The following is a 24,216-nucleotide window of genomic DNA, read 5'->3' on the forward strand; positions in this document are numbered from 1 at the left end:
GCTGAGGCCTTTTCCAGCAACTTCTGTTTTTGTTCCAGATTTACAGCATCAGCAGTTCTTATGATTTTTATTTATCCTCTTCCCTTTGTCCCAGGGCTGGCGGCCAGTCCTTCAGCCGAGCTCTTAAATTCCGATTCTCTCCTAATTCCCTCGCTTACTTTTTTTTCATTAAAGGCGTTCCTTTAATATCTCTGCACAAGCTTTCGGCCAACTCTACCAACATCTTGTTTATCGGATTACACTTAGGTGCGGATGTTGCTTCAATCCAGGCGCTATATGTACACATATCGTCGTTGGTGGTTTCCAGAAAGCAGTAAAAATTTCAGAATCTCATTAAAACCTAATTTTATACTTTAAATTATTTATTGCTGGCGATTATTCAAATTACATTCCATCCATATTCCGAGAAAATTCAGGGGAGAGAGAGCTGAAAGATCTTACAGATCGATTTCCGAGTTGGGTAGCTTTAAACAGGGCGATAGGACATCTAACCGTACACTCTCCTGCAAATCACAACAACACCGATCCTTCCATTGCTTCTTAAGAAAGAAGTATTGTAATAACCCGAACGACAAACGGATGGGCTTAACCAAAACGCGACAAAAAACGAATAGAACACTTTTTAAAAAGTAGCTTGCGCATCTCAAAAGTACACATCAAAGCCACAAGGTTACAATTCAGTGGAATATGTATACATGTATGCGTGTGTTTGTTTTGGGGTGGGGGGCCGGGAGGGGGGAGATGTTTGAGCCGGCAAGGTAAAGTTTTCAGGATGGCTTTGGTCTGTTCACTGACAGTTTCCTATCAGTCCAAACTCCCATGCCCCTCTCAGTCTCCCCCTCTGTTGGCGGAAGTGGTCACATTTGGTGAGTGTGGTTTTACAGATCCACTCCTTGGTCCCAGATTGCACTGCGAGGGTGTGGACCCTTTGCTTTTTGTGTGTGTGTGTGTGTGTGAGTGAGTTCTGATGGCGCTGGGAGGACCTGGAACTCGGAAGAAAGGTGTGCCGAGTGAACTGAAGCGTTCCCCGTGCTCGGACACCATGCGGTGGAGCTTGCGGCTCGCCTTGCTCGGCTGCCTGCTCCTGCAATGCCGGGCAGCCATGGACGAATGCTACGATGAAACTTCACGGGCTCAGCGTTGCATGCCCGAGTTCGTCAATGCCGCTTTCAATGTGACCGTGGTGGCTAGCAACACTTGCGGCTCCCCCCCAGAAGAATATTGCGTTCAGACCGGGGTGACTGGGGTCACCAAGTCATGCCACATTTGCGACTCTAGTGACCCTCGGCTCCACCACGACGCCGTCTATCTGACCGATTACAATAACCAAGCCGATACGACTTGGTGGCAAAGTCAGACGATGCTTTCTGGGATCCAGTACCCTAATTCTATCAGCCTGACTTTGCACTTGGGTGAGTGAGCCTTCAAAGTTTTCCTCGTATCTTTTCATGTAGTCAACAGTTTTCACTTCCATTGCATCGCATGTGAAAAGTGAATCAGACTTAAGCTGATTTTGTTGTTACAGAACTTCGAACAGTTCCTTTTTAAAGGTGTCGGTTACACATTTAAGCAGTCTGTTGGACGATGCGTTGGAAATGTTTGGAAAACATACTATATGGTGTGGTTTCCATTCAGACAACAGCGATCATTGGTAACGTGTGGATTCCCCACCCCTCTAAGTTTAAGTCCATGTCGCGTTGTAATAGCAAGGAAGTGGTATTTAAACGCTACACTTTAGACAACAGATTTTTAAAAAATTCTGAATGCATTGTTTTTGCTTTTTCTTGAGAAAAGTTGTAGTGTGAACCGGCCGATTGATCGGGGTTGAAATTTGAAGCGAATAGGGAGATCGGAAGGAATCAATCTGTAACGCGTTCAGTTTGAAACTTCCAAAGTGTATTGAGGCTGCGACTGTGCCACTGTTTTCCCCAGATCCCAGAAATAACATTCCGTGCGATGGGGCGAACTATCTTCCCGACCTGTTGAGCGAGCGGAGTTAGTGCCCTCAGGATACATTTTAATCAACCTCGCAGCTGCAAAGTAGCAGCTTTGGGGGGTTGGTTAACACCTACACGAGGTAGCCAAGAAGAAATGCTTGTTCTGTCTTTTTTAATATCCCTTTACTGCTCCAAGATGGCGCAGTTTTGTGAACTCCATTCGGCAGCGAGTTTTAGCCGCGATCAGATGTGGATGGGAAGAAGGGGGGAATACCGAGTAGGAGCCGTCCGATAGGACGAGCCGGGACAGGATACGAGGGAGAAGTCAATGGCATTTTATTCCAGGGAGTGCCAATTGATTGTGCTTTGCATGTTAATGGTAATGGCACTGATCAGAGGAAGTTGTTGCGAGAGGGGAGGGGGATTCTATCTTCCTAAAACCGAACAAGCAATGCGTTTAGGTGATTGCGAGCACCATCAGTGTAGTGTTTGAAGTTTTACTCGGTAGGATTGCAGTCACTTGGTTTTCAGGCTTTCAGCTGGTGGTCGTGCACTTTCCCAGGAGCGGTCCCCCGTCGCTTCAGTCTTAATCTTTGACAGATTGTTCCTTTGCATCAATTTGATTTCTGCGAAAAGCACGAGCTGGGAATTTGTGTACTTTTTTTCCTTACTTGCAAAACTGTGAGGAAGGAAAGACTGAATCGGGCGAGTTTGTATGTAGACATCTGTTACGGACGGAGCATGTTACATTCTCAATTTAAAAATGGATAAATAAAATGTTCTGTTTGACACAGCGTAACCTGATTGAAGTAAGGTGGGATGTGTTAAAGGAGATAATTGCCTGTTAAGTGGGCTCACAGGAAGCTGTCTGCTTTCAGGTAGTCGTTTTGTTGTACTGTCTGCAGTTAAATTTCTTAAAACCCTGTGGTAAAACAACTTCTAGCGAGTGGGTTAGGTTTAGGATATTCAATAGTGGATAAATGAGAAAAATCGTGCCATGTTCAGTGAGATCTAAATGGACATTTTATTGATTGGTCGGAACGGTGTAATTCAGCTAATTCAGTAAATACAAAGTAGCTCAGTCGTCGTTGCATTTCACTTTGTCCTTTTAAACATATTGTCACTCCTGCACATATTTTAAAAAGTGGACTGATTACTTCATCCCTCACACCACTCTATCTTTTTAATTTGCCAGTCAGTCTTTCTTTTAAAAGCAAATGGTTCTTGGATTACATACAAATAGACAACAAACACCTGGAATATAGGAAATAATCTGACACTGTATGAGGTAAACTGTGCTGTACAGGGATTCGTGGCAGGGTCATGGCTCTGACCTGAGGCTTCTGGGGTATGTAAGAATGTTGTTTGGGAAAGATGAATCAATTCTTGTAAGAGAACTGTGAGTAAAATCAATTAGATCACCTCTTGCTTCTTTCTTCTGACTGTTAGCCTGCAGGAAGGTAACGTGTAAAGTTAAGATTCGGAAAGGAGTAAACTTGCTAAGAAAAATGACATCGCATTGAGGCTGAAGAAACCCTTATTGCTTAGAAAACTAGTTTTAATAAATGAGAAAATTATACACATTGTAGAAAATTAAGCTTGATTATGGGGTTTCACATTAAATTAGATATTTATTTCAATTGTACTGACTGCTTGCAGTGTTTTGACTAGTTTGCCCTGTTGTAAGCAAAAATGATTGGGTTTGGTGCCAGATTTATTTTGAGGTCAGCTAGTGCAGCTTTGGAGGACTACCTTCATTTCATTGCACAGATCTCTTTGAGTTCTTTACCTCCATGTTGGACTTTGAAATATTGCAGCTCTTGGGGAAAGTCAGCATTCTCCAAATATCGGCTCAGTCCCTTCCTGCCAAATCTTATTTGATCCCCCTCCCACACCGTCTTCCAAACTTAGCTCTGCAGTTGCTAGATAGGAACCATTCTAAAATTTCTCAACTATTTTCTGGTTAGTTAAGTAACAACAGATTTACTGGGTGTCTGATGTTTGGTAAATGTGTTATTTATTCTGCATAAAATAGATGTGTTGCTGTACAAGTTACTAAAGGCACACTGTCAAAACCATGATGTGTCATGGAAATTCGCAATTTCCTTCAGGTTCCATAAATATGGCTTTATTTGGTTTCTTTTATTACAATAGTAACTACACTTCAAAAGTAAGTCTCAGAATTCTGTAAAGGCCTGTTCTTTTTGATGCATTTTAGGTGTTGCAGTTGGTGAATTTAAGTGCCCTGTTTAACTATTGGTATAATATGTTTAGCAGAAGTCTATATTAGGGAAATACAGTGTAGCTGTAAGAGGTCAATGCCTTTCAATTCAAGCCATTTTACAAAGGCATTTTATGCACCATTATATATGTTTGACATGGACTGGTTGGACGGAAGGGACTCCTTCTGTGCTGTGTGACTGTGTGTGTGGAGCTTTGTGTAGAAGACAATTTGGAGTTCAAGAAGTCATCTGGGTTGTTCACTCAAACTTATCATAATTCAAATGTTGATTTACTACTTGATGTGGTTCTGTAGCACTGATTTTAAATTTGTGCATTTATTCTGATTATGGTCAGGAATAATATTTGTCAAAAGTGGAATTCATTTGTAAGACTTTACAAAGCGTTTACTTTTAAAATAAACAAACAAATAGACTTCTTCATTGCTTGAGGCACAGAGAACACCTCTAGAAATTGGCAAATAACTTTGGATTCTTTCTGTAATAGATTTACTTTTCAACTAGGCTAAATTCACTTCTGTCCATTCAATACAAACAGTATAATTAAGATTACATGAGTGTACCCTACTATGAAGTCCTAGTTAATGAAAGTTTTCTTGCTGAACCAATGAGTAGCCAGTACAATTTGTGAAGTAAATAACAACAACTTACTTTATTACTTTGACAACGCTATACAAATATTAGACTCCTGAGACAACGGTCAGACATAGAACATAGCTACTGTGGGAGACTTGCAGAGGAGAGCGGAAATGCTCCAGGAATATCCTCCAAGCATCTCGGCTAACTTACAGGAGCCCCTGACAAAAATGGAGGAAGCGTAAAGAGGATTGTTGGGAACGTACGGAGGTGTGAAGACACGAGAGCAAATACATCTCCTGTACAACTCATCTAGCCAGCCTTTTAATGCTTCACCAAATTCACATGTGGCATAATCTGCAGATCACTCATTGGGCATGCTAGCCATCTCAGAACCTGTTGAACTGGAATAGAATCAATTCATCTCGATCCCAATAGACCGCCTAAGGAGAACATGATATTCTTAAGGTTCTCCTGTATGAGCGTTATAAAAGAAATGACACTTGGCCACGTAGGGAAAGATTTGATCAGATGACTAAAAGCTTGGTCAAAGAAGTAGGCTTTAAGGGTTGTCGTAAGGGTGAAGACATATGGAATCATAGGATGGTTACAGCACAGCAAGAGAATGTTTGGTCCATCATCTCTTTTGAGAACAACTCAGCTAGTTCAGTGTCTACTTTTTCCATTTACATATGTAAATCATTACTCCTCAGATAATTGTGAAATTTCCTTCTGAGAGCCACAATTGCATCTATTGCTACCCCGCTACCAGGTATTACAATCCAGAGCCACTTTGTATTGTAGAGTACTTTATTGTATTTATGGTTGGAACAAATGTATTTCCATAAATGATTTCTTGATTTCATAAATGGCTACAGGCCACCACCTTACTCCAAAGCTGTCCCTTAGGTCCAAACGACATGCTAAAGCACCCCCTCCGCTCTGGACTGGACCTGGAATGCCTGTTGTGCCAAAGTCACCTTGCTGCCGTCCATACTCCAGCTGCTGCCATAACCAGGAGACTGTCCTAACTCTTGAGGATCAGAGCCTGTTCTTAACTTGCAAACACCCATATACTGGGATTTTCCAGTTGGTTACCACAGATGGAGGTGGTGGGGACAGCTTAGCTATTTGGTGGGCTGCTTTTTAGTTTGAGTTTGAGGGACTACTTTCTCACGTTGGAGTGAACAGTTCAGTCTACTTATCTCCTTCAGTTCCTTGATATTTTATCTCAAAATTGGATTTAAATGCAATTGCAAATTTACAATATATTTAAGCTAGATTCATTTTGCATTTCATTAAATGTTTGGAATTTAACAAACCATAGGATTATGGAGAAAAAGTTGGCTACAAAATCTAAATGAGAATATTAATACGGGGAATGAGGTTGTGTTGTAATCTAATCCAGAATTGCATTTGTATGATGATTGAGCTTCGTTGACAATTTGAGATGCAAATTCCGTTAGTCTGCCGGAAAAATAATATCTATGCAGTTTTATTTTAATTTACAACACCTTGCTTAAAATGTCAGTTCAAAGTACCAAGTTAATAAGCAGAACTGAAGAAAATAACCATTATAATGCTGTACTACCATCACCATTAACCCCCTACCAAACAGTTGATGTTGGGCCCAGGCAGTGATTAGCAAGTACTTCAGGTCCCACAGCCAGGGCCAATCAAGCCTACATTAATAAATCAATGAATGGATAGTGGCAGTATTGAGCCCATATCAATTATACAAGTCACAGTATTATACAGCATGGAAACAGACCCTTCGATCCCACTCATCCAGACTGACTAGATATCCTAAACTGATCTAGTCCCATTTGCCAACATTTGGTCCATGTCCATCTAAATGCTTCTTATTCATGTACCCACCCAGAAACCTTTTAAATGTTGTAATTGTACATTCCTCTGCCACTTCCTCTGGCAGTTTATTCCATACACACACCACTCTCTGCATGAAAGCGTTAGCCCTTGAGTCCCTTTTTAAATCTTTTTCTCTCTCACTGTAAACCTATGCCCTCTAGTTTTGGACTCCCTTACCCTGGCAAAAAGACCTTGGCTATTCACCCTATCCATGCCCCACATGATTTTACAAATCTCTCCGTTCACTCCTCAGTCTCTGCTGTAGGAAAAAGGCCCCAGCACCTGTGGCCCCAGGTCTCTTTGTTTGGGCACATTTACCAGGGTCCTAGCACTAATGATAAGCATTGCCCTGATTTGTCTTATCAAAATGCAACACCTCACATTTATCTAAATTAAACTCCATCTGCTGCAGCTCTGCCCATTGGCCCATCTGATCAAGGCCATCCCATTGTACTCTGAGGTAACCTCCTTTGCTGCTTGGTGTCATCTGCAAACTTGCAAACCAGATTTCCTATATTCACATTCAAATCATTTGTATCAATGGTGAAAAGTAGTGGACACACAACTGATCCATGTGGCACACCACTGGTCACAATCCTCCAGTCTCAAAAACAACCCTCCACCACCACCCGCTGTCTACTACCTTCAAGCCAACTTTGTATCTAATTGGCTAGCTCTCCATGGACTCCATGTGGTGTAGCCTTTCTAACCAGTCTACCATGCGGAACCTTATCTGAACGTTTTGCTGAAGTCCCTTTAGACAGTGCCAACTGCTCTGCCTTCATCAGTCATCTTTATCACTTCCTCAGAAAACTCATTCACATCAGTGAGACACAATTTCCCAAGCCTACAGCCTCATTGATAATCTCTAATCAGACTTTGCCTTTCCAAATGCATGTAAATCTTGCCCCTTAGAATTCCCTCCAACAGCTTACCAGTCGCTGGCAGCAGACCATTGGTCTAGAGTTCCCTGGCTTTTCCTTAGCACCTTTCTGAAATAATGGCACCACGTTAGCCAGCCTTCAGTTTTCCGGCACCTCGCCCATGACTTTCGATGATACAAATCTCTTGGCAAGTTCCTCCCGACAGGCAGCAGCCCCTGTGGTTAGCATGTGCTCAGGCCAAAGCCAAGACTCATTCCTACATAGCTGGACTCCCATAAGCTGTTGACAACATATATTGGCTTCTGTGAAATGTGTCGAGGTCTCTGTACCAAGACTATTGATGTTGAAGTCCCTGCCTGTTGGTAAAGATCTTGGAGCTGGCCTGCATTACTACCTGTGACAATAAGATAACTCGCACCATGTCTGCTACACCTAATCCTTCAGCTGTAATGGTGATGTGCTCAGGAAACTGTTCAGAATGTAGGGTGGGTTCTGTTCAATATCTTGATTGCGCTGCTGCTAAGAAAACTGGACATCCCCTGCAGAATTAAAGGATAAGATCATGTTTAAAAATAAAGGTGGGGCAGGGGACTTGTGATTTTTAGAAGATGGATAAGTAATAGTAAAGACAGAATCTGTTGGTAAAACTTTAAGTCTGGCAGCATCAGTGGAGAAATCAGTTTGATCCTCCTTCAGCAGTCAGACCTGCTGAGTTTTTCCAGCAATTTGTTTTTTTTTATTTAGTTTGATCTTCAAAATCTGCGGTGCCTCTGGGTTTTTTTTTGGATACAGAATCTATGCTTAGATTCCATCTCCTGCACTCACTGCTGCTTCAAATCAAAATAAATGAGAGATCCCTTTTAAATATTTCACCCTAGTCTGAGTTTTTGGAAACTATTGGCCTAGGGAAAAGCACCTAGCATTTTGTTTTGAACTCTGGAGGTCCTTTCAATGTCATTCAGAGTGAGCTCACTAATCATAAATGAACTTTTCCTCTGGTCACCTAATTGTTTACTCAGACGTAAGCCACGTTGAGACTGTTTCCCAGAAGCGTGTAAGTTTTGACCTCTATCAGAGCATGATGGCTGGGTTTAGAAGCTTGCGGGGGGAAATCTACTTCTAGCGTTTCTTGCAGTGCAGAAGTTGATTATTTCAGCTACTAGGACTAAGGTGTTACAACTGATGCTGAAAGAATTCCCCGTCATTCTAGTCCTGTAACTTGGACAAGGCAACCAATTAATTATCTCTATCAGTTTATAATGTACCAAACAGGTTTCTTAAACACAAATGAGCTTGTTATCAAAACAAAGCTTGATTAATAAAGCTGCAATAATTGGTTTACATGCCCAGTCTGTAATGTTATTCCTTCATATATATTCAAAACATGTGTGTGTGAATACTCTCTTTCTCGCCCTCTTTTCAAGAAAAGAGGAAGAAACCTTGGTTCTTTGAGATTGGCTATCTGGAAAAAAAATTTGGCCAGTGGGTTATTCTTTAAGGCAAAAAGATAAAGCAAAGGTTATTCCAAAATCTCCTGCACTCATGTTCTGGTATGTTTGATCATGGTTGTTTCTGAAGTCTTGCAGATATGATATTGAGATGTTCTTTCAGTCACACTTCTTGAAAAGAACAAATAGGTTTTGTGGTGAACTGGAAAATTGGAGTGATTAGCTGGTCACTATCGACATTGGTTTCTTTACAAGAAGTCATTGAAAATTTGTTCTGCAAAATTTGAAAGAAATTCCTTTCTACAGTTCTACAAAACAAGTGTTTCAAGCAATACTAAATATAAAACTTCTTTGTACCAGAGTGACATAAAAGGAATTTGGAGCAGTCAAGGAGAACTTCAACGTGACCTGGACATTGAAATAAGCTTGCCATGAGTTGTTCTGGATGATCATTATGAAAAAAAGTAACAGATTGCATTGAATGGGGAGAAAAATGCCAGATTTCAGTGGCTGATAGAGTGTCTGATTCACTTGGAGAGAATAGGTTGAGATATTAAATAGGACTTTGAAAGTGAGGATTTACAAATGATGACATAGATAAAGTGGTGACTTTATAAACTTTGAATACGACAGAATGACTGACAAATTTGGCAGATCAGTTGTATGGTGCCTTGGTGAGACTGCATCTTGAGAGTTGTGCGCAGTTTGGCCTTTTACATAAGGAAGGTCAGATTTGACGTAGCGAGAGTGCATTAGATGTTCATCTGAACTAGTTCCTGGGATAGTGTGATCGTTCTGTGATGTAACAGGATCTGTATTCTCTAGAAGAATGGATGATTTCGTTGTGATGTACAGGTCAGATGCAGGAGGGGGTTTTCCCCTGGCTGGAGGGTCTAATGGGCACAATCTTAGAATAAAAAATTAGCCCATTTAGAACTAGTGAGGAGGAATTGCTTTACTCTATAGATGGTGAATCCTTGGAAAACTTTACCCCAGTGGCTTTGGAGGCTCAGTCATTGAATATGTTCAAGGCAGAGATTGATACATTTAAAAGCATTAAATGCATGAAGGTACATGGTGATAGCTCTGGAAAATGGCTTTGAAGTAGAAGATCAGCTGTGATCCAGATGAATAGCATAATCAGCTCGGGAGGATGAGCAACTCCTATTTCCAAGTTTCAATGACTGGTCAAAGAAGCACAATGGGAAGCAAAGATCTGGTTGATTAATTGAAAAATTCATTACATTTTAGTCAAAAAATGAGTTGTGAAATTTAAAAAAAAAAATCAGGAAAGTAAGTACTATGCCAAATTGTTAAACTTAAAACATCTAATACTTCCCATGAAGCATATCTTGGGCCGTCTTTTCCCCATCTCAAGGAAGAACATCAATATTTTGTTGTTAATGTTTGTAATTTGTTATTATGTTTATGTATACTAACATTTCCCCTTCAGTTATTATATGAAAGCCCATTTGGTCAGTAAATCCATATGTCCCTTAGGTTGCAAACTTGTGCTTCCAAACAAAGCCAGGTTTTCTGGAGGTAATGTCAGTTTTTTGTTTTTGGTAGATTTATGCTAGTTAGAACAAGTTTGTGGGTATTGCTAAGTTTGACTTAATGTAGGAAGCAAATTTGATAAAGGGGGAAAATGCTGGGTGCTGTTATAAAAACTCCAAACTTTTCGTGTGATGACAATTGACCAGAAATGTTACTACTTGTTCTAAATATACACTGTGTAATCTGGCTTTTGATCTTTCTGCACAATATTAGAAGTTCATAGCTGTGGTAAAAGAGGACATTTCAGTTTTATTCTCTTGTGATTGGATGCTCCCTTTTTGTGAGATTGTAGGCATTCTAAGTGGTGAATTTTATTTAAACTTTGATGAAAACACTTAGGAAATGTGTCTGTGTGGAGTTTGCATGTTCTCACTATGTCTGTGTGGGTTTCCTCTGGGTACTCCAGTTTCCTCCCACAGTCAAAAGATGCTCAGATTAGGTGGATTGGCAAAGTTAAATCGCCCGTACTGTTCAGGATGTGTAGCTTAGGTGGGTTCTAGGGGGAATGGGTCTGGATGGGATGCTGCAAGGGTCAGTGTGGCCTTGGGCCAAAGGGCCTGTTTCCACACTGTAGGAGTTTTGTGATTCTCTGAAATGTGAGCATGTCTATTTCTTTTATGTGCAAACACATATAAAATAAGATACCTTTACACCACATGTCAAGAATAAGAAAGCATTTTGGAACTATAAACTGCTATTTTTAAAACATTTTTTAAATCAGTGGATGAGGAAATGTTCAAATCTTGAATTTAGAGTTTTACACTCAATTGCTCTACTCCTAAATTCCAAACTATAAAAGAAGAAAGACAAAATTTCCATTTTTATACTGCTTTTTATGACCACCAGATGTCTCAATCACTATACAGCAATTTACATTTCTTTTGTAGGTATAGTTATTGTTGTAAAATATGAACATTTCCTATGCGCAAATAGAGTTCCCATAAAAAACAATGGAGTAAGGGTAATGTTGACTGAGGGATAAATATTGGCCATAACATCTGGGATGACTCCCCTACTCATTTTTCCTGTACTACAACAGGAATTTGTACGTGTATCCAAGCAGCAGACAGGGCCTTGGTTTAACATCTTGTTGAGGAACGGCATCTTTGAAAGCGCAATAATCCTTCATTTTTGAGCTCAAGACTGCCTTACTATTACAGTAACGTCAAGAAATTAAAGTGTACATGGCAAGTTGCTTTGTAACAACTGATAGAAGCTGTTTTTGCTGAAAGATGTTAAATGAAAATGGGAGAAAGGAATGACAATTCTAGCTTATTAAGATTGCAGAAACGCCAGTCTCTCTCTCTTTTTGACTCTGCAGTCATGAGTTCATATCAGAGAATTTTTCTGTCCTTTCAAAGCAAATTAGTATTGTAAGCAAAAACAAATGCTGGAGATCACAGCAGGGTCAGACAGTATCCACGGAGGACAAGCACGCTAATATTTTGAGTGTAGATGATTCTTCATCAGAGCTGAAGTGAAGTGTGGAGGGGGCAGCATTTATGCTATAGTTTGGTGGTTGGTGTAGCGGTGGTGGAGTGTGGGGTGCTAATGAAGAGGAGATGTTGATGGTTCAGAGTAAGTGATCAGAATGCGAGAATGGCAGAACAATGCTAAGTCTAACTGCCAGACTTGGAATAAGAAGTCAGTCATACTGTGGTGGGCTGAGGGGAGGGAGGGGAGGGGAGGGGAGGGAGGACATGGAAACAGTAAAGTGAAAAGAAAGAAAAGAAATGGGGGTTGATTCACAGTTTGAAGGTGTTGAACTCACTAAGTCTAGATATCTGTAAAGCGCCTAGTCTGAAGATGAGATGTTGTTCCAGAAGTTTGCACTGTGATTCACTGGAGCACTGCAGCATGCCGAGAACAGATGACTGGCCATGTGAGCAGGACGCTGTGTTAAAATGCCTGGCTATGGGAAGGTTGGGGTCATGCTTGCGCACAGATGGGAAGTGTTCCGCAAAGCGGTCACCCACTCTGTGTTTGGTTTCTCTGATGTAGAGTAGGCCATATTGGGTACAGTGAATACAATACACAAGATTTGAGGAGGTACAAGTGAAATGTTGTTTCACCTGGAAAGACTGTTTCGGCCCTTGGACAGCGAGCAGGATGAAGGGGCAGATAGTGCACCGTCTGCATTATCTGGGAGGGTGGCTGGTGTTGATGATTGTGAAATGGACTAGGGTGTCGTTGAGGGAGTGTTCTCTGCGAAATGCTGACAGGAAAAGTGAGGAGAAATGTATTTGGTGGTGACGTTCTGCAGGAGTTGTCTGAAAGGGCAGAATGATCCTTTTGAATGCAAAGGCTGGTGGGATGAAAAGTGAGGATAAGGTGAACTTGATCTCTCTCCATTGTGAGTTGTGGGAAGGAGCAAGGATGGAAGCATGGGTGATGGATTGGATGTGGTTGAGGCCCTTGTCAAACAAAGTGGGTGGGAAACCACCATTATGATCTGTGATCTCAGCATTTTGTTGTTTTCAGCACAGATTCCAGAACTGCAGTAATTTGCTCCCACAGTATTGTAAACGAGTTGTGATTTGGGCTGGGAGAAATCTGTTGAAGCGAAAAGTCTGATGCATTGTTCACATCCTACGTGGTAAAAACAAATTGTGAATGTGAGAGTCTGGGCTTTTTTTTTGTCTCTAGTTGAATTATTGCTAATTTAGTTAAAAATTGCTGAAAGTGGTGTGGCAGCGTTTCTCCTCTGACATATTTATGTGCAGACCCAAGAATCCGAGATAACAAGGTGTAGAGCTGGATGAACACAGCAGGCCAAGCAGCATCAGAGGAGCAGGAAAGCTGACGTTTCGGGTCTAGACCCTAGGCCTGCTGTGTTCATCCGGCTCTACACCTTGTGATGTGTTTGACCAGCCTGATGACAAGGAATGGCATGAATTTGAGTGAGAGACTGCCAAGTAGTGTGCAGGGTTATATTTTCCGTACGTGCCTGTATGAAGCATAGAGATCTTTTTAACTTTAATCATTTTTCCACAAACAAATTCCATTTGTCCTAAGAACCAATTTTAAAAAAAACCTGTACAAGTTTAACAACTGGGAATTCTCATTTGGTTGCCATAAATCAAGGTCAGAGATGCACATAACGTTTGTAATTATCATGTAAAGCAAAGATTATGCAATTTGGACTTCAAAAAGACTTGGTTTATCTTAAGGTGATGCAATAATGAAAATATACTCCATGCTGTAGCACATTTTCATCTTTCATTTGTCTTTAGGCATGCAGTGAAGACAGATATGTTACATTACCATTTTGACTTGCTGTTCCCAAATTTTAACGTTGTCCCTTACAGCTGGCTTATTCATATACATGGCATTGTTTAGTAAAGGAAAGATTGCAACTCTCTACATAATGTTAATACTCCTTATCATTGTCGTGGGGAAGTGGCTGGATGGAGTCAGAACAATAACAGATTCTTCATTTACACATTTATTCCAGAAGCAAACTATAAAACAATCGGGATTAACTGAATGTGATGAGTCACAAAAAAAGGCCTAATGGTCATGAACTATGTAAATAATTATAGCTATCAATTAGTTCTTTCAGTATTTACAGGCAAATGTTTTTACTGTTAGCTTTGATTCTCTATATTTACTTGCGGTAATGGGAGACCCAATTTTCTTTCAACCTACTTCTTCTAAAAAAAATGCAAAAAGAAACAATATTTTAAATTTGCACAATTTTGCTTGAATTATTTGTTGCTGAGTACTACTAACTTAAACTATTACTCTAGTTTTCTGTGTTGAGACAGTGTTTGCTTATTTTTGTTTTTTGACCAAAAATATTTTTACACTTACACCTGAGCTTTTTGTCTTGTGGAAGTACAGGATGTCTGTGTGACATCCATATGCTGGAAAATGCTGTGAATGCGAGGAAAGGTCTGCACTCAAGAGGCTCGGTATGATGTAATGTTTTCTGTAGTATTGTCACATTGTTTTAGGATTTTATCAGAATACCACAGCACTTCCGAGCGGCAGGAAGACTTTACTTTTAGGAAATATGCTGTGATTTGTTCCAGACGTAATTCAAATCATGAATAATTCCTACTGTGAATTTAATATTTGCATTACATTTAATTGAGAAGATTTGAATTCACAACCATTTTGACTTTGTGTCAAACAGTGTTTTGGAAAACTGTTTGAGCGCTTATCTCTTCGATATGTGAATAAAGATGGTTAAAAAAGCCACATGCTTTTCTGACATCATGTAGTCTGTCGGCTGAATGGCTGGTTTGCGATGCAGACTAACACGAACAGTGTGGGTTCAGTTTTTGCATCAGCTGAAGAACTTCCCTTCTCCTTCTCTTTCCCCTTACCGGAGTTGTAATGATCCTCTGGTTCAATCACCATCAGTCGTCTCTGTCTCACAAGAGAACAGCCTTATGTTCTGGTAAGTCTATTGCAACTATTTCTTCCCTTATATGGACGCTGCTCTTGGTCTGTGAGCTGTGCAATGGAGCCACATGGAATTGAGCCATTTACTTGTCATTTTTGGCATAGGATTTATCATTCTGATCATGCTGTGGTGAAGGGTGGGAATCCTTTTTTTGATTATTGAGAAAAGTTCAAAGTGCAGGACTGAAGAAGGGTCCCAACCCACAATATCAGCTGGCTGCCTGGCCTGCTGTGTTCCTCCAGCTTCACACTTGCCTTTTTCCAAATGTTTCTCTTTTTGAGGTGATTATTTTAATACTTATCTTCCCTTTCCAGTGTGGGTCAACTTTGCAAATGTTACTTTTTTTTCCACTGTGGTAAGTCTATTACAATTATTTTGTAGAAAGAAAAGATCATGTTTTGTTGAGCTGACATAGCTTTTAAAGAAATGTCTAGAGCAGATCTTGCATGCCTGCCAGTGCTAAATGAGGTGTTTCAGTTATTGAACTGAACTCTGCAGCAGTTCACTGTCTTTGAAAGGTTTTATTTCTTCAATTATACAGAACTGTGCTAAGTATATTGTACACGTGTGGACTTTAGCCTGGGATCCAAAAAATCCTTATTCTGAAAATACTTCATCTTAGCTAAAGTCAGGTGGTTGAAATTCTGTACTTGATCCAAATACATACCAAAGGCTTCATGTGAGAGTACTGTAAAATAGAGGTCTATGTGGAATTCTGTTTGATTCTTAAGAATAGCTTCTTCTCTGCTATTATTATTTATTAACTTCTCAAATTTTAGAGTTGATCTTTCTCTGCTCCTATTTCTGTGGCTGTAACACTATACTCTGCATTCTGGTCTTATGCCTTACATAAAGTACAGAGTACGATTTGTTTGGTTAGGGTGAAATACAATACTTTCCACTGTATCTTGGTACTTGTGGATAATAAATAAGTGATGGGTGCTCGTAATTCTGGATGAAATTGTACTTCATTATTTTTTTAAAATCTGAGATACAAAGTAAGTGCTGGAAATGTCAGGTCAGTTAGCATCAGTAGAGAGAGATGCAGAGTTAATATTTTGAGTCTAGTGATGCTTCATTGGAAAAATTCTGGGAATGCTTGATGTTTTCTACCAAGGTCAGTTTGCTGTAGCATGCTTTGAATGCATGCCTTTAGGCATCACTTTTGCACAACAGGCTTAATTGTGTCAGTATCTGGTAGGAATCGGGGCGAGAAAATGCCCTATTACAACCATTTTCTGTATGATTACTGTTTGCGGCTTGGCACCATTTGTATCATTATCCTGTTCCAGTGAACCAACCAAGGAACTTTAGCAACAGTCTTTGCTCATCTAATTACAATGCAGGGTGTGATCTCCTGGAGCTCTAGTTTTGGAACTGCAACATCAGAAGAATTTTGAGCTTGAGGAAAGGAAGATTTTTGAAGACCTGACATTTCCAGCACTTACTTTGTATCTCAGATTTTAAAAAAATAATGAAGTACAAGGTATAACACAGTGTAGAGCTGGAGGAGCACAGCAGGCCAGGCAGCATCAAAGGAGCAGGAAAGTTGACGTTTTGGATCAGGACCCTTCTTCAGAAATGGGGGAGGGGGAAGGGACCTCTGAAATAGAGGGGTGAGGCTGGGGAAGGTATATGGGATGGTGATAGGTGAGTGCAGGTAAGGAGTGGTGTGGATTGGTCGATTAACATTGGAGGATCGGATAGGTGGGAGAGAAGATGGACAGATTGTGTCAGGTCAAGGAGGCAGTGATGAGATGGAGGCTTAGTGATTGGATGAGGCTGGGGGTGGGGAGATTTTGAAACTGGTAAAGTCCACATTGAGACCATTGGGCTGTAGGCTCCCGAGGCAGAATGTGAGGTGCTGCTACTCCAGTTTCCAGGTGGTGTCGATGTGACGCTGGAGGAGGCCCAGGATGGACATGTTGCTGTGAGAAGCGGAATTGAAATGGTTGTCGACTGGAAAGTTTGTTGTTTTTTAACTAAATTTTTTTGAATTACAATCTGGGATATACGTAGCTGCAGCTCATTTCCTTTATATCAACAGTATTGCTATTTGGGGGAAAATGCAGTGCCCAGTCCAGTAAATATTTTTTCTTTCTTCAGTCCTGAAGGCTTTAAAAATGGAATTATGAAATTCTTCAATTCAGTTATTTTTCTGATCCTGTTACAAACTTGAGATTTCAGTCAATGATGTGGGAAGGTTGATGCAGGAATTTGGGTGAAGAAGTAGGGAAAGGCTTGAGGATTACTTTATTTGTTCATTTTATCCTGATAAAATTGTGCTGTTTTTAGAATTCACCTTCTAAGCTATTACATTAAATGAGTCATCATTTAGAAAATATTACTTTTCCTGTCTACCCTTCTTTTGTTAAGTAAAGCTTCCAGCAGACGTGTTTCCTTCTGCATTTTCTTTTGTTTTTCCTCTAAAGGCTTTAGTTTGTGCTGGAACTGTATTCCATGGAGGATAACAACGGGCAGGCATGACTGGGTGGAAAGGTCTGAGGAAGGGTCACTGGATTCGAAACGTTGACTCTGATTTCTCTTCACGGATGCTGCCACACCTGCTGAGCTTTTCCAACCAAAAAACAGAAGTTGCTGAAAATAACTAGTCTTTGATGTGCTAATTTAGGTAATGAGTATCTTTTAGGGCGGCACAGTAGCTCAGTGGTTAGCACTGCAGCCTCTCAGCACCAGAGACCTGGGCTCGATTCCAGCCTCGGGTGACTGTTTGTACCTCTCCCCGTGTCTGCATGTCTTTCCTCCGGGTGCTCCGGTTTCCTCCCACATCCAAAAGATATGCAGGTTAAGTGGATTGGCCATGCTAAATTGCCATAGTGTTCAGGGGTGTGTGGGTTATAGAGGGATGGGTCTGGGTGGGATGCTTCAAGGGGCGGTGTGGACTTGATGGGCTGACGGGCCTGTTTCCACACTGTAGGCAATCTAATCTAATCTATTCAATTTGGAAGGACAAGAATGTTGATTCTGCCCTGAAGAAGGGTAATACTTGAAACATGGACTTCTCCTTTCTTCCCAGATGCTGCCTGGTGGTGTGAGACTTGGAGGGGAAATTGGAGCTGGTGGTGTTCCCATATATCTGCTGCCCTTGTCCTCCTAGATGGAAGTGGTCATGGGTTTGGAAGGTGCTGTCTGAGGATCTTTTGGTAAATTTCTGCAGTGCATCATGTAAATAGTACACACTGCTGCTACTGAGCAATGGTGGTGAAGGGAGCAGATGCTTGTGGCTGTAGTGCCAGTCAAGCGGACTGCTTTGTCCTGGATGGTGTCAAGCTTCTTGTGTTGTTGGGGCTGCACTCATGCAAGCAAGTGAGGAATATCCCATCACACTCCTGACTTGTACCTTGGAGATGGTGGACAGGCTTTGAGAAGTCAGGAGGTGAGTTACTCGCCGCAGTATTCCTAGATTCTGGCCTGTTCTTGTAGCCATTGTGTTTATGTGGTGAGTCCAGTTGGGTTTCTGGTCAATGGTAACCTCCAGGATGCTGAAAGTGGGGGAATTAGTGACGGTAACACCATTGAATGTCAAGGGGTTGTGGTTACATACTCTTATTAGAGATGATCATTGCATGGCACTGGCATATTTAATGCCACTCGTCAGCTCAAGCCTCGATGTTGTTCAGATCTTACTGCATTTGAACATGAACTGCTTCATCATTTGAGGTGTCGCAAATGGTGCTGGACATCATGCAATCATTGGTGAATATCCCCATTTCTGACCTAATGGAGGGGGGAAGGTCATTTAATGGAGCAACTAAAGATGGTTGATCCTGGGACACTACCCTGGGGAACTCCTGCAGAGATGCCCTGGAGCTGAGATGATTGACCCTGAGCAACCATGACCATCTTCCTATGTGTCAGCTATGTTTCCAACCACCAGAGCATTTGCCCCCAATACCCATTGATTCCAGTTTTGCTCAGGCTCCTTGATGCCACATTCAGTTGAATGCAGCCTTGATATCGGGGGCTGTCACTGTCACCTCACCTCTGGAATTCAGCGCTTTTGTCCATGTTTGAACCAAGGCTATAACGAGGCTAGGAGCTGAGTGGCCCTGATGGAACCCAAACTGGGCATCACTGAGCAGGTGCTGCTTGATAGTACTGTTGATGAACACCTTCCATCACTTTACTGATGATCGAGAGTAAACTGATGGTGCGGTAATTGGTCAGGTTAGATTTGTCCTGCTTTTCATATACAGGGCATATGGGCAATTTTCCACATTGTAAGCTAGATACCAGTGTTGTAACCGTACTGGAATAGCTTGTCTAGTGGAGCAGCAAGGTCTGGAGCACAAGTCTTCAGTATTATTACTACAGCAATAGTAATATTGTCAGGGCCTGTAGCCTTTGCAGTATCCAGCGTTTCCAACCATTTCTTGATATCATGTGGAGTGAATTCAATTCACTGAAGACTGATTTCTGTAATGCTGGGGACCACTGGAGGAGGCAGAGATGGATCATCCACTCGGCACTTCTGGCTGAAGATTGCTGCAAATATTTCAGCCTTATCTTTTGCACTGATATGCTGGGCTCTTCCATCACTTAGGATGGGGATATTTGTGGAACCTCCACCTCCAGTGAGATGTTCAATCATCCACCACCATTCAGGACTGGAAACGGCAGGGTCGCAGAGCTTAGATCTGATCTGTTGGTTGTGGGATCTCTTAGCTCTGTCTGTCTGTCATTTGCTGCTTTCACTGTTTGGTGTGCAAGTAGCCCTGTTTGGTGTCATCACCAGATTGATACCTCATCTTCAGGTATGCTTGGTGCTGCTCCTGGCATGCCCTCCTGCACTCTCCATTGAACCAGGGTTGATCCCCTGGCTTGATTGTAATGGTTGAGTGAGGTATATGCTGGGCCATGAGTTACAGATTGCGCTGGAGTACAATTCTGCTATTGATGGCCACATGTCTCATGGATGCTCAGTCTTTACTTTCTAGATCTGTGTGAATTCTGTCTCATTTAGCACAGTGATAGTGTCACACAACATGATGGAGGTTGTTCTCAATGTGAAAGCAGAACTTTGTCTCCACAAGGACTGTGCAGTGGTCACTCTTACTGATACGATCATGGACAGATGCAGCTGCAGCTAGCAGATTGGTACGGATGAAGTTAAGCACGTTTTTGTTGGTTCCCTCACCACCTGCTGTGACCCTGTCTAACAGCTGTGTCCTTTAGGACCTGACCAGCCCAATCAGTAGAGCTGCTGCTGAGCCATTCTTGGTGGCGGATATTGAAATCCCTCACCCAGAGTACATTTTGAGCTGTTGCCATCCTCAGTGCTTCCTCTAAGTGTTGCTCAACATTGCGGAGTACCGATTCATCAGCTGAGGGAAGACTATGTGCGGTAACCAGCAGGAGGTTTCCTTGCCCATGTTTAACTTGAAGCCACGAGACTTCGTGGGCCCTGGAGTCAGTGTTGAGGACTCCCAGAGCAACACCCACCTGACTGTGTACACCTCTGTCGCCCCCTCTGCTGGGTCTGTCCTGCCGGTGAGATGGGACATACCCAGGGCTGGTGATGGTGGTAACTAGGACATTGTCTGTAAGAAATGATTCTGAGAGTATGACCATGTCAGGTTGTTGCTTGACTTGTCTGTGAGACAGCTCTCCCATTTTGGCACTAACCCCCAGATGTTAGTGAGGAGAACTTTGCATGGTCAACAGGGACTGTTTCGGCCATTGTCTTCTCCGGTGCCTAGGTCGATGCTAGATGAACCATCCAGTTTCATTTCTTTGAGTCTTTGTAGCGATTGGTACATCTGAGTGGCTTGCTAGTGTCAGGTTCGTTTTTGGAGACCCTCACGGACTTGATGTAATAACAAGACCACTGACCTGGCTACAAAAACACAAATTAAGCAAGTACAAGCCGTGGAGAATCCCTCATGAAACTCGGCACTATGTGCTGGGTTGTGTACAGCGATCCCCCACAGCTTGTACTTGCTTAATAATAAAGGATTGTGTTCTTGTAGCCAGGTCAGTGCCTTGCTGTTGCATCAAGTCCGTGATGGTCTCCGAAAATGAACCTGACAGCTAGGCCATTTCAGAGGGCATTTGAGAGTCAACCACCTTCCTGTGGGTCTGGAGTCGCATATAGGCCAGATCGGTGACAGTGGCATATTTCCTCTCCTGAAGGACATTAGTGAACCAGATGGGTTTTTCTGACAATCAGCATTAATTTCGTGGTGATCAGTAGATCCTTAATTCCAGACTTTTTTAAATTGAATTCCAATTCCACCATCTGCCATGGTGGGATTCGAACCTGGGTCACCAGAACATCAGCTTGGTTTCTGGATTAAGTCTGGCGATACTACCACTAGGCCATCGCCCACCCCCGTTTTTCAAATGTTGGCTAATGTACAGAATTACAATTAATAGAAAAATGTAATTCTCTTATTATATACTTTGTGTGCAAAATTCCGTTAATGGTGAGAATTTGGGTGTTGCACATTCATGTTCATGTTCCTTCCTGCGACTGATGCAGCTCCATCCTTTTATGTTCAACATCCAAACTTACTAAAAATCCTACAAATTGGGTATTAGAAGTTCAGTTATTTCAAATCTTCTGTGAAAACCACTGGGATTTTCAGTTCGTGCACTACTAACTTGCAAAGTATGTGTACGGTTTGAGAATTTTTGAGAGCTTTAACATGTTTGGGAAGCTCAGCAGACGGTGCCCATTATTTGTTCTCCTCGGCAGATGGAAGAGCAAGAGTGTGGGAATTTTTACTGTATCTCGCATCACTAATGTGGTAATTACCAGGCATTCTCTGTGTGTGCTGGTGTTAAGGGCAGTTGTTGAGTGCAGCCGTACTTCAAAGAAGCCACTTGTGACACCTTGCTGCTTTCCAGCTGTTAGAAATTGCACTAGACGCATACTTAATATGGCCAGATGAAGTTTGTAGTTTAAAAGCTGTAAATTCTCAATAGTGCTAACTACAGTTATTGCCAGGCTAGTACATTTATTTGGTCGTCAGTTCAAAGTTTATTAACAATTTTAAATAAACATTCCTGCCACTTCCACATCTGTTCACTCTTTCCTGGTTGCTTATCAGTCCTTTCGTTTCAGACTTCAGTGGACGAATTTTTTCCCTGGCTACCGCCTCAATTGGATGTCATCCCCCTCCCAACCCCAACAATCTGCTCGATCAATCCCCCCAAAAAAAATTTGAATAGCCAAACTTGACTGCTGACAGAATTTATCTTCTCACCGGCCTGACATAAAGGGTGACTGGGAACACAGTTTTTCTTCCTGGTTTCACCCACTGCCCACTTGCCATCTGTTCACTTGAAGCCATTGACTCTTTACTGTAGAACTTGTTCTTTGGCTGCATTTGCTGAAGTGGCCTCTTCACAAATAACTTGCCAATACTCACTGGGTATCACAGGAATCCTGCTGTTATCCAACACCTGCAACATTTGTACTTCCAACAGCAAACAGTAAATATTAATGGTTTCAGTGATCTGTCAGAATTGTTCCTGTCCAACTGACTAATTTTGATTTTTGTGCCTGAAAGGTGAGGATGTGTGTAAGTGGTATAAAGTGGGTTTTATGTAGCTCATTGTTAATTGGCTACTTGGGCTGATGAACATTGGCGGGGGTGTAGCATTTTAAAATACTGAATATAAAATATTATGTAAATTTCAGACCATTTTCAGACCCTCATTATAGGCTTAGTCTTGTTTGTGTGTATTTTAAGACAAAAACATCCGCAATGTTTAATATGTAGTTTTGAATAATTTCTCCTTAATGTTTTTTTGAGAGTGGATTTAAATAATTTGCATACAAGCTTAAAAACTTGATCGTTTTTACTTCCTTCCTTGTAAAAAGATATTGCTGTCAGTGTATTATACATAAGTGGCCAAAAGCTCGGATACCAACAGGGTTGCCTTCTTAGTTAAAAGATAAATTATGCGGCTTGAGCAATCACCTGGTGAGAATGGCATCTGCTGTTTACATGCTAGCAGCACCCTCTGGCCACCACTTCCTGTTGGCCATTTGCAATTCAGCCAGACAAATTGTTTGGACAGAGTTCGCTTCCCAGTGAAGATCATCAAACAATGTAAATGTGTTACCACATCTCTCATCAGGTTTACTGCTTGCCCTTTTTCGGGGAATTATTTGAGTACACGTCTGTGCAGACTCCTGTGACAGGACTTGCCTTTGGCAGCAGTCCAGCATTTGTAGACATTTCTAGCTCTCTCTCTCCCCCTCTCTCTCTCTCTCTCTCTCTCTCTTTTCTGCCCCCCCCCCCCCCACCTTTAATAATTGGGCATTCCTTTGGAATATGGTTACAGAAGTAAGTTACCAGACCATTTGTCCTTATAGCGATTAATATAGAAGTTATCATTGCATTATATTGAAAGATAATTTTTGCTTAATCTCAGGCTTTAAAGTGAAATGTAGTTCAGGGAGGCTGTAATTTAATTTTGTGTGAACACTTCAGAATTTAAAACATTTTCTGGATCCCTTGCACTGTAACCATTAATTTATGGTTTTAAAGCTTCATTGTTCCATTTCTCTACTATTGCATTTTGTACTTAATACACCTTTTGGTGATTCTAAAGTTACTAACTGGACAATTTATGTGTACTGTATATTTGTCTTAATGGGTAGGCATAGATACACAAAGGCTATGTAACTAATGAATCATTTGAAAGGACAATCAATGTTGAAATATCAGAACGGAACTGGGCACTTTTATCAAAGTTACCACTTGTGCATTGAGGACTAATGCATTTTCTGGTCTAGATAGCACATGCTATAGCATAGGTGAAGTTAGTAGGGTAGAGGCTATACTGTAATTGTATGTTAGAATGTGATGTTTGTGAAATATAGAAGTAATCAAAACTAGTAACTAGGTTGCTAGAGACCAAACCAAGTCAGTTGTAAGGAGATACTGGATGCTTGAGTAAATTGGAGTAGCAACAGCAACTTGAGAAAAGGTCAGCACAGACTTAAAAGCTGCACGTCTGCTTCGTTATGGGAGCATCAATCGATAATTGTGAAGAAAACGTAGTCTTAAGATTTATTTTTAAAGTAACTAACTTACTTAAGGTAGTCAATGATTTTTGGAACACATGAATAGTGAGAGGCAGGCTTCAGCTGACTGAAAGATCTAGCACAAATTTGTAGTATGGCTATGGCATTGAGTTGCTCATGTAAACAAACAATTATAAACCTCCTAAGACAATTCTGATTGAGCAAACTTTTACATGTTTTAATCCTTAAATTGTGCTGGAGACCTAATAGTTGCAGCACCAAAAAATAAATGG

The 24,216-nt window shown here is 41.4% G+C and overlaps 1 protein-coding gene across 1 annotated transcript in view; it reads left to right on the forward strand.

Annotated features, from left to right (window-relative positions):
• The first annotated feature begins 878 nt into the window (after nt 1-878).
• The window catches only part of lamc1 (laminin, gamma 1), a 232,771-nt gene continuing 209,433 nt past the window's right edge, over nt 879-24,216 (forward strand). Inside the window, exon 1 of the mRNA XM_048538920.2 lies at nt 879-1,412. Within this exon, the coding sequence (XP_048394877.1) occupies nt 968-1,412 (445 nt within the window). The 5' untranslated portion in view covers nt 879-967. The remainder of the gene's footprint in view (nt 1,413-24,216) is intronic.

This window comes from Stegostoma tigrinum, chromosome 8 (genome assembly GCF_030684315.1).
Source record: "Stegostoma tigrinum isolate sSteTig4 chromosome 8, sSteTig4.hap1, whole genome shotgun sequence".
Classification (NCBI taxonomy): domain Eukaryota; kingdom Metazoa; phylum Chordata; class Chondrichthyes; order Orectolobiformes; family Stegostomatidae; genus Stegostoma; species Stegostoma tigrinum.